Genomic DNA, 11,232 nt, shown 5'->3' on the forward strand with positions numbered 1-11,232 from the left:
CTTCACAATACCAAACTTGCACAGAGGAGTAGATCATTAACTTCAATCCGAAGCTAATCAAAAGCTAAACGAAGAGCATATTGCACGAAAACATACACTAATTTTATAATAGCTTTCATTTCCAGTGGTCTCGATCGAATTCCAAATATCTAGTTGGGCTGGGGTTTCGTAAGTTACAGTGAAGTTGGCTAGAATCTTCACTGCAAGAGCGCAGAGCAATGCTTCTTCACTGCAGAGCTATCGAGTTGCTCTGCAAGACAAGGAGCAATCTTGCGGGCAGGCAAGGGATCCTACAATTGAGAGGATATTGGTGGGCGCTCCCTATCAGAATTACTACACCTGCGTGTCGATCGGTATTACATCTAAGATTAGGATCATGATCACTAGGGTTGTGAGCACGATTATGATCATAATTATCGTAAGACCTGTGGCGCTCATCCAGTCATTTCTGTATGCTCTTTCTGTCATAGGTATGTCCAGTATGAAGAGTAACAGGATCCAGCATGAGATCAAAAGCTCAGCGCAATGCTTCTTTACTGCACAGCTATCGAGTTGGTCTGACAAGAAGCAAGGAATCCCACAATTGAGAGGATATTGTTGGGCACCCCCCATCAGAACTGCTACACGGCCTGCATGATCGGTACTACATCTACGATAATTAGCAACATGATCACTAGGGTTATGTGCACGATTACGATCATGATTGCCGTGCTTGAACATGACTAGCAATATTAATACTGCATGTAATATGCACTTGTCCGAGGCTTTCATCAGAACTGCAGTGAGATTAGAGACGGTGGTGGGTGTGGTTATCAGATCAGTACCGCGGGGGCCTTGTACCTAGTGCGCCGTGATCAGCAGAGCACATCTTGTACATAATCTCTAATGCAATCTTGCAAAGCTGTGTGTTTTAGTCATCGCCTCTCTAACTCGTCCTTTGCTCTTAAATCGAGTCTTAATTGCGCCAAAATAGAGATTATCTCCAAACTAACCTCCTCTTTAACATCAGGCTTCTTTAACATGGACACTAATAAGGCACACCACCCTGCTTGATCATATTGCACCATAATTCTTCTGTTAATCAAGTCGCTTTGGAATTTACATAATAGGAAACTCTTAAACTTAGAATTAACAAACTTTATCTTCTTGCATTGATGAGAAAGACAAACTAGAAAAAAAATAAGTGAAAACGTGAGTACTCTGAACATTAGGAACTGCTTGGATATATATCCAAATCTAACTTCTAACTACTTTTTCCTATGACATTTATCAGATATGATTCGGTGTAAGGTCCCGTAGGGATTGCCTAGTCTATGAAAATTGAAAGGCCAAATTTTAAATTATCAATGGAATAAAATATGGAATAAGAGAGCGTGTGGCCCACATCCAGCCATTTCTGTATGCTGTTTCTATCATAGGTATGTCCAATATGAAGAGTAACAGGATCTAGCATGAGATCAAGGGAGAAAATCATAAGGAACATCGGATGGATTAGTATCCTTCATTCTTTCTTAATCTGAGGATAAACCTACCATAATCTATGGATAAACTAATGGGTGGCCATTAATTAAGCAGCATTGGGTTGTGAATCTATGCATCCAATATGCAAAGTACTGGGCCAATTCAGCCAATCTTATATGGCTTTTATTAGAAGCCATATACCTTAATCTGGAGCCATCATCCAAATCGACACGTGCATGTAAGAGTATCTTTCCAAAGAAGGCTGGGCAGGTATTTGAATTTTGAATGATGTGGCAAGTCAAAATGGCAATGAAATTATGAATGAGAGGTTCACGTACAATGGTTCTACATTTGAAAAGCTTTTACAAGTGTGTACTTTCTACTTTCAAGTCAAGATTTTAAAAAACATAAAAAGGAAAAAGGGAAAAATAAATGTTTAATTTATGTAAAAGAATTTGAAAACACAAATAGGCTATACATAAGGTGGGCAAGAATGATGTTCATTTTATTTTTTATGTTAAGTAGGAAAAACCCATTTCTCATGATGGAGCACATACCCCAAAATGTTGTTTTGTACTTGTTTGGAATAATATTAAGTAGACGTCAAAAGCCACATGTTAAGTAGACAAAACCCACATGTTTTTTTTCTCATGATGGAGTATGTGTTCTTTCTCAGGCTCAAAATTTTCTAAAAGGCTTATGGAGTACAATTAGCAATAAAATTAGAAGTCAATGTTATGCAACATCTCATGCCTAATGTCCATGTTAACTAGTGAATCCATAAGGTGACTTGTAACCTATCAAAAGATAAAATGGGAAACCCAAACCTATACTAGCTATCTATTGCAATTTATTCATGGTTAGTAAGGTGTATTCCCACTCCATGGAAAACTGATGTGTGCTTCACCAACTTGATGACCCGGACCTACATGTGAAAATCAAGAAAACATGCATTCTTTCATTCATTGAGAAGTCTTATAAAAACAAATAAAAAAATTGAACAATTTTAATCTCTAAAACTTTAAACCTCAATGCTCCATACGTTGATAAAACAACCTTGATAAAGCACTAATATGTCTTATCACTGATAAAGTAACGTTGATAAAGCACTAGTATGTCTTATGATGTGACTCATAGGTGAATTGTTTCATATCAATGAATTCTTTCATTCATTGAGAAGTCTTATAAAAACAAATAAAAAAATTTAACAATTTTAATCTCTAAAACTTTAAACCTCAATGCTCCATACGTTGATAAAACAATGTTGATAAAGCACTAATATGTCTTATCACTGATAAAGTAACGTTGATAAAGCACTAGTATGTCTTATCAATGATGTGACTCATAGGTGAATTGTTTCATATCAAAATTTTAGATAAATTACTCTTAAAAAATTCTCAAAATTACTGCTTTTGAGTTAGTTATGGAGATAAAGTTGACAAGGTTCCACTATATGTCAACACATTTGATAGAAAATTGAAAGACCTTCCCAATGTTTCTATACTTTCAAGTTCATATACAAAATGCATTCGCTAACTTATGTATAGTTATACCCTGATAACATGCTTTTTAAAAAACCCTCGTTATAGTTTATCATCTCACCTTTATGCATAGAATCCATTTTCCCTTGCGCACAAATGATAACTCATTGGATTAATAATGAAACTTTACATATCTAATAAGAGTCCAATAATAAGGGTTTACACATACTATAACCCAAAAACTGGATCACTTTACCACATCTAGAAGTATGTGTAAACTCCAAGGGGGATACATACACAAGTTGTAACTAGAACATAAAAGTGTGAATTCTTTACACATCATGTAAAGTAGCTATCTTTGAACAATTCTTATAAACCATTTATAATGATTTTTCACATGTTATCTCATGCATCTTCTTTCTTATGGCATAAACTAGACCACGAAAATAAAATGAGGCTAGGCTAATTTCCTGGGAAGAAATTTGTAAAAAAATCTGGAACCTCCATTTTTGTACCAAAAACAATGCCCTATAAAGGAAAAAAGGAAAAAGGAGGGTTGTAGAGAGTTGGATTTAAAAAATGTTGAGAGAGCTTGATTTAAAAAAGGAGGGTTGTATAGATCTTGATTTAAAAAATGTTAATGAGCCCTTGGATCAAAATCAAACTTATATCATCCAAGGTTTCGTAAGTTACAGTGAAGTTGGCCAAGGGACATCTAGCAGCTTCAAAAGCTCAGCACAATGCTTCTTCACCTACAGAGCTAGAGTTGCTTTGCAAGACAAGAAGCAATTGTGCTCTGCCCTTATAGTACTTCTTCATCTTGCTCTTGCTGTTTAAGCTTGCTTTGCTCTCACCACTCTCTAATTAAGCACCTAAGCATGTGATTAGGAGTTAATGAGAGATCAAAGAGCTGTTGCATTGTGATTGGGCAAGGCTTGTGGCCTGCATCCACCCATTTCTGTATGGTCTTTCTGTCATAGGTATGTACAGTATGAAGAGTAACAGGATCCAGCATGAGATCTAGGGAGATAGGACACATGAAATCATAAGGAACATCGGATGGATCAATACCTTGTATTATTTTCTTAGTGTGAGGATAAACCTACCATAATCTATGGATAAACCAATGGGTGGCCATTAATTAAGCAGCCCTAGGTAAGCATACAGATGCAAAGTACTGGGCCAATTCATCCAATTTTTTATGTCTTTCATTAAAAGCCATATACCTTAATCTAAAGCCATCATCCAAATCCACACGTGCATGTAAGAGAAACTTTCAAAAGAAGGTTGGGTAGGTATTTGAATTTTGAATGATGTGGCAAGTCAAAATGGCAATGAAATTATGAATGAGAGGTTCACATACAATGGTCCTACATTTGAAAAGATTTTACAAGTGTGTACTTTCTACTTTCAAGTTAAGATTTAAAAAAAACACAAAAAGAAAAAAGGAAAAAATAAAGGTTTAATTTATGTAAAAGCATTTGAAAACACAAATAGGCTATACATAAGGTGGGCGAGAATGATGTTCATTTTTATTTTTTATGTTAAGTAGGAAAAACCCATTTCTAATGATGCAGTACATGTTCTACACCCCAAAAAGTTGTTTTTTACCCGGTTTGAAATAATAGTTTGTGTACATTTTCAACCTCACTAATCATGGCTCAATAATTTTTAAAAGCCCTATGGAGTACAATTAGCAATAGAATTAGAAGTCAATGTCATGCAACATCTCATGCCTAATTTCCATGTTAATTAGTGAATCCATAAGGAGACCTCTAACCTATCAAAAGATAAAATGGAAAACCCAAAAATATGCTAGCTAACCTATCAAAAGATAAAATGGAAAACCCAAAACTATGCTAGCTAGTAGTCATCTGTTATAATTTATTCATGGTTAGTTAGGTGTAATCCCACTCCATGGAAAATTGATGTGTGCTTCACCATCCTGATGACCTGGACCTACATGTGAAAATCAAGAAAACATGTATTCTTCCATTTGTTGAGAAGTCTTATAAAAACAAATAAAAAAAATTTAAGAACTTTCTCTAAAACAACAGCTCAGCGCAATGCTTCTTCACTGCAGAGCTATCGAGTTGGTCTGCGAGACAAGAAGCAAGGAATCCCACAATTGAGAGGATATTGTTGGGCGCCCCCCATCAGAACTACTACACGGCCTGCATGGTCGGTACTACATTTACGATAATTAGCAACATGATCACTAGGGTTATGTGCACGATTACGATCATGATCGCCGTTCTTGAACATGACTAGCAATATTAATACTGCATGTAATATGCACTTGTCCGAGGCTTACATCAGAACTGCAGTGAGATTAGAGACGGTACTGCGGGGGCCTTGTACCGAGTGCGCCGTGATCAGCAGAGCACATCTCGCAAAGCTGTGTGTTTTAGTCATCGCCTCCCTAACTCCTCCTTTGTTCTTAAATCCCGTCTTAATTGCGCCAAAATAGAGATTATCTCCAAACTAACCTCCTCTTTAACATCAGGCTTTTTTAACATGGACACTAATAATGCACACCACCCCGCTTGATCATCTCGCTTGGGAATTTGCATCATCTTGCATTGATGAGAAAGACAAACTAGAACAAAAAAATAAGTGAAAACGTGAGTACTCTGAACATTAGGAACCGCCTCGATATATATCCTAATCTAACTTCTAACGACCTTTTCAGATATGATTCGCTTTCACAGCTATCAAATCTTTCCCATGAACTTACACGTCGAATCAGATATTCCACCTAATCTATTAATATGGCTTATTCTAAGTTAAGGTTCAACACCTAGCTTATTCTAGATTAAGAATCAATACGTGAAGTGCCAACTCAAAATTTGTTAGTTAAATCTAGGAGATGATGATCCAGAGGTGGCACTAAGTGTGTGAGGGTGAGAGACCCGGAGATGGAAGGAATATCGGGAGGCCGTGAGGTACATGAGAGCTCACACAAAAAATTGAGAGGTCACTTGAGGTGACCAGGAGGTCAATTAGCCACTTGGAGGCTGTGAGGAGGTCAAAGACAGCTCCATGGGAGATCATGCCTAGAAGGTTAAAAAACAAGATGGCCATGACATAGAGTAGCCAACTAGAGGTGATGGAGTTGGCTAGGAGGTGCATGAGCTCAAGGCTTACCCGTGAAGTCATAAAGTGTGAGTTGACCTTAATAAGGTGGATTATGAGGTCATTGACTTCTACAAGAAAGCTGTTATGAGTTTTGTGGCACTTAGTGGTACCTCTATATTGAGATTTTTGCAAGATGAGTAGTCTATGGCTTGAGTGGTCGATGTGAGATCACAAAGCTATCTTGAGCTACTATGAGTGTGGGAGGTTGACAGCTTGGGCATCGTGAGCTCACGAAGAGCTCCATCAGGTGAATTTCTAGGATCCTAAGGTTGGCAAGAGATGAGAGCTTGAGGGACCATGAGGTCGAGAGGTTTATGATATCCATGTTAATGTGAGCTCATCGACATTAGGTTGTGTCAAACATTGAGACAACCTTGTCTCTTTAGTTAATGTTTACATTCGAGCTATTTGCAGTAAGATTTGTTAATTTCTAAACTTAATCCTATAAACTTTACAATTCTGCATTAAGATTCTTGAAATTTGGTTCTACATAGTAAGCTTTGTATAGAACTGCAATACTGAAATCGAAACTGCACACTAAATTGCTCAAATCTATAATAGAACTGTAACTTGCACTGAAATTTGCATAGGACCTTCAATCTATACCAATTCTTGATAAGCATTGCACCAAAATATACGTAGCAATGTTCTATATCCTCCACTGAAACTATCGAGATTCCCTAGAACTAGGCAAATATAGAAGGACACTAAGATTTCTGAATAGATTTGATGAAAGGAAGCACTAATCAAAAGGATTTAGCAAGAAAGTTCCAAGAGAATCACGCTAAAAATGGCTAAAACCTTAATTCAAAAATCAACCAAATCAAGATTCTCTCAAATCTGTGCTGGAATAAGGGTTTTTAAGATCTGTGATTAGCGTATACTCGAAAACGATTACCATTAATCCCATTGCTAATAAACAAAATAAAAAACTATATAAAAGGATTAATCTAAAAAGAAATTAAGCACTAATCACTCACTAATCAAAACATCAAGATCTAAGCCAAGAACTCTCATACTAATGCAATGAAGAGATCCATGGCTATGATACCTATGCAATGAAGGGACCTAGGGATTGCACTCATCGTATGGAGTACACAGATGTCCCAGTCATCCTAGGGATTAACACCTAAAACATGGTAAGATTGCCATGAATCAGCCATGGAAGCTTAGGCATAAGTTCTAAGAAGACAAGATGTTTACTATCATATCAAATGATGGTAAAAAGAAGGTAAAATGTGTAAACCAAGGTCACTTATATATACCCATGCCCCCAAACTATGCTCAAAGGACCCAAGGTCCATGTGCCTAGGGCCATACCCATACCCAATTGCTTCAGTAAAGTACACAGATGTCTCTCTTGGGAGAAATACCCAGTAGGAAAAAGTGCCCCTTGTAAAGAATATTAGTGACTTTACATTTTATGTTACTATAGATGTGATTTTAAGGAGGATCATTTCAGTCTTCCATTGACGTTTTAAAGGTTGGGCAAGCTCTAGGATGAAGCTTGTCTCTTGATCAAATTCCAATATATATTCATGATTATAGAAGAAAAGGCAAAACAGAGGCTTGATGTAATTCATGAGGACGCAATTACACACGGGCTTAAGTATAAGTTATAGTGGCTGTGCTGTCGTAAGTTACAGTGAAGTTAGCCAATTAGCTGGGGCAGCTAGAAGCTTCAAGAGCTCAGCGCAATGCTTCTTCACTGCGGAGCTAGAGTTGCTCTGCAAGACAAGAAGCAATCTTGCGGGCAGGCAAGGGATCGCACGACGGAGAGGATATTGGTGGGCGCCCCCCATCAGAATTACTACACCTGCATGATCACCAGGGTTATGTGCACGATTACGATCATAATTATCGTGCAGCAGCAGCTTCTGTTCAGTATAGCCGTGCTTGAAGATGGCTAGCAATATTAACACTGCATATAATATGCACTTGTCCGAGTCTTTCATCAGAGCTGCAGTGAGATTAGAGACGGTGGTGGGTGTGGTTTTGATCAGAGTCTCAGTACTGCGGGGGCCTTGTACTAGTGCACCGTGATCAGCAGAGGAGCACATCTTGTACATAATCTCTAATGCGATCTCACAAAGCTGTGTGTCTAAGCTGGGTAGAAGCTCCACCATAGTAGAAACCAAGCCTTTGTCGATGACCCATCTCTCCATATAATCCTTATTGTCAGAAGAGACGTTGATCACCGTTTCCTTCAGTAAAATCAACCCTTCACCCATTGTAGATCTCTCTTGTAGCAAACACTTCACCCCAGACTCCACCCTAGACTCAAATCTCATTAACCCACAGCGTGCACCCACTATTGAAGCCAAAAGCTTTGCTGCATTCCTCCTTGCCTCTACCTCGCCATGGTGAAGAAAATCAAGCAGCCTCCAGCATACAGTCATCGCATCCCCTAACTCCTCCTTTGCTCTTACATCCAGTCTTAATTGCGCCAAAATAGATATTATCTCCAAACTAATCTCTTCTTTAACATCAGCCTTCTTTAACATGGACACTAATACGGCACACCACCCCCCTGCTTGATCATATTGCACCATAAATCTTCTCTTAATCAACTCGCTTTGGCTCGAAATGATCCCTCTGATCTCTCTTAATTTAGCAGCACTGATCTCAAAAGTAGTAGATACATGAAAGGCGTTCACAAGCCCTTGTAGTACTTCTTCGTCTTGCTCCTGCTGTTTAAGCCTGCTTTGCTCTGACCACTCTCTAATTAAGCGTCTAAGCATGTGATTAGGAGTTAATGAGAGATCCAAGAGCTGTTGCATTGTGATTGGGCAAGAGCTGTTGCATTGTGATTGGGCAAGTCCTGTGGCCTGCATCCAGCCATTTCTGTATGCTCTTTCTGTCATAGGTATGTCCAGTATGAAGAGTAACAGGATCCAGCATGAGATCTAGGGAGATGGGACACAGGAACTCATAAGGAACATCGGATGGATCAAAACCCTGCATTGTTTGCTTAGTCCCAGGATAAACAAACCATAATCTATGGATAACCTATAGATTGGATGGCCACTAATATAATATCAAGCAGCCTTGAATTGTGAATCCAAGCAATCAAACGGGCCAATTCAACCAATCTTAGATATACCTTAATCAAACGCGGCCATATACCTTAATCTGGAGAAATAATTAATCGAGCCCATCGTCCAAATCGACACGTGCATGTAACAGAGTCCTTCAAAAGATGTTCAAATGATGTGGGAAAGTCAAAATGGCAATAGTCAAAACGGCGATGAATGAGAGGTTCAAACTGGCAATGAATGGCTTTTGTGTGTACTATCTACTTTCACGTCAATGTTTTTTAAAAAAAAAAAAGAAAAAGAAAAAGAAAGAAAAATGTTTAATTTATGCAAAAGCATTTGAAAACACAAATAGGCTATATATAAGGTGGGCGAGAAAAAAAACGACCCACATGTTTTTTTTCTCATGATGGAGTATATGTTCTTTCAAAACATTATTTTCTTTTTACCTGCTTGGAATAATATGACATCATTGATTAATGGGTTGGTAAAGGTTTTCTTAAGGGTTTTTTAAAACTTGGTAAATCTTGCTCCATCTTTTTCTTATTCAAACTAACATTGTTTAACTCTTGAATGTATTTTCTACATTTACACATTCTAGACGTATGGCCTTGGCCCTTCATTATCAAATTTCAACACAATGTTTTTTCCACCCTTAAAGGATGGTCATTTCATCAATATCATCATTTTATCCTTTTATCATTTTCTATAAAACACATGTATTCCCACCATCAACCTCAACCTTCAAATTTTGGAAGCACTCTCCAAGTGAAAGTTTGTGTACATTTTAAACCTCACTAATCATGGCTCAAAAAATTTTAAAATCCCTAGAGAGTACAATGAGCAAGAAAATTAGAAGCCAATGTCATGCAACATCTCATGCTAATATCCATGTTAATTAGTGAATTCATGAGGTGACCTATAACCTATCAAAAGATAAAATGGGAAACCCAAAACTATGTAGCTAGACTAAGGAATTTGTCAACTTATTCATGTTTAGTAAGGTGTAGTCCCACTCCACGTAAAATTGATGTATGCTTCACCATGTTGATGATGACCAACCTACATGCGAAAATCAAGAAAACGTGAATTCTTCCATTTGTTGAGAAGTTTTATAAAAAATGAATAATTTTTTTAGCAAGTTTCTCTAAAACTTTAAATCTCAATGCCCCATATGTTAATAAAGCAACATTTATGTATCTCTTATCACTTATGTGACTCATAGGTGGAATGATTCATATCAACATTTTAGATACATTACTCTTAAAACATGCTCAAAATTATTGGTTTTGAGTTAGTTATGGAGATAAAATTGACAAGGTTCCCCTTTATGTCAACACATATGATAGAAAATTGAAAGATCTTGCCAATGTTTCTATACTTTCAAGTTCATATACAAAATGCATTCGCTATCTTATGTATAGTGATACCATGATATTAGGCTTTTTTAAAAACCGCCGTTATAGTTTTATCATCTCTCCTTTATCCATTGAATCCATTTTTCCTTGTGCACAAATGATAACTCATTGGGTTAATCATGAAACTTTACATACCTAGTAATAAGGGTTTACACATAGTACAATCCCACACAATTAACCCATAAACTGGAAAATGAATTAGTCACTTTATCACATCTATAAGTATGTCTAAACTCTAAGGGGACAAATACAAGAGTTGTAAATAGAATATGAAAGTGTGAATTCTTTTCACATGTTATCATGTAAAGGAGCTTTTTTTTAAAAAGAATTATTATGAGCCATTTATGATGAATTTTTGCATGTTTTCTTATGCATCTTCTTTCTTATGACATAAACTACACCATAAAAAGACAATGAGGCTAGGTTAATTTGCTAGGAAGACATTTATAAAAAAAGAACTAGAACCTCCATTTTTGTAGCAAAAAACAATGGAAAAAAGAAAAAAGGAGGGTTGTAAAGAGCTTAATTTAAAAACATGTTGAGCCCTTGGATAAAAATATAACTTATATAATCCAAGGGCTCCCATTTTTCCTATAATTCAGGGTATTCGGTGGTGTGATGAGTTGCATGACCTTATTCTTTATCGATGATAAAACAGTGACCTCCATTCAAAGACTTTTATTATACAACACATTACCC

General features: G+C 37.0%; 1 protein-coding gene across 1 annotated transcript; it reads right to left on the reverse strand.

The window, feature by feature from the left end:
* Positions 1 to 7,720: 7,720 nt before the first annotated feature.
* On the reverse strand, positions 7,721 to 8,944 carry LOC147608821 (U-box domain-containing protein 30-like). Its single transcript, XM_086788668.1, has one exon. The coding sequence runs from the start codon at positions 8,942 to 8,944 to the stop codon at positions 7,721 to 7,723; it is 1,224 nt and encodes a 407-aa protein (XP_086644794.1).
* Between the last annotated feature and the right edge of the window lie 2,288 nt (positions 8,945 to 11,232).

The sequence above is a fragment of the Cibotium barometz genome, chromosome 52, assembly GCF_041138505.1.
Source record: "Cibotium barometz isolate CiBa-2024 chromosome 52, ASM4113850v1, whole genome shotgun sequence".
Lineage (NCBI taxonomy): Eukaryota > Viridiplantae > Streptophyta > Polypodiopsida > Cyatheales > Cibotiaceae > Cibotium > Cibotium barometz.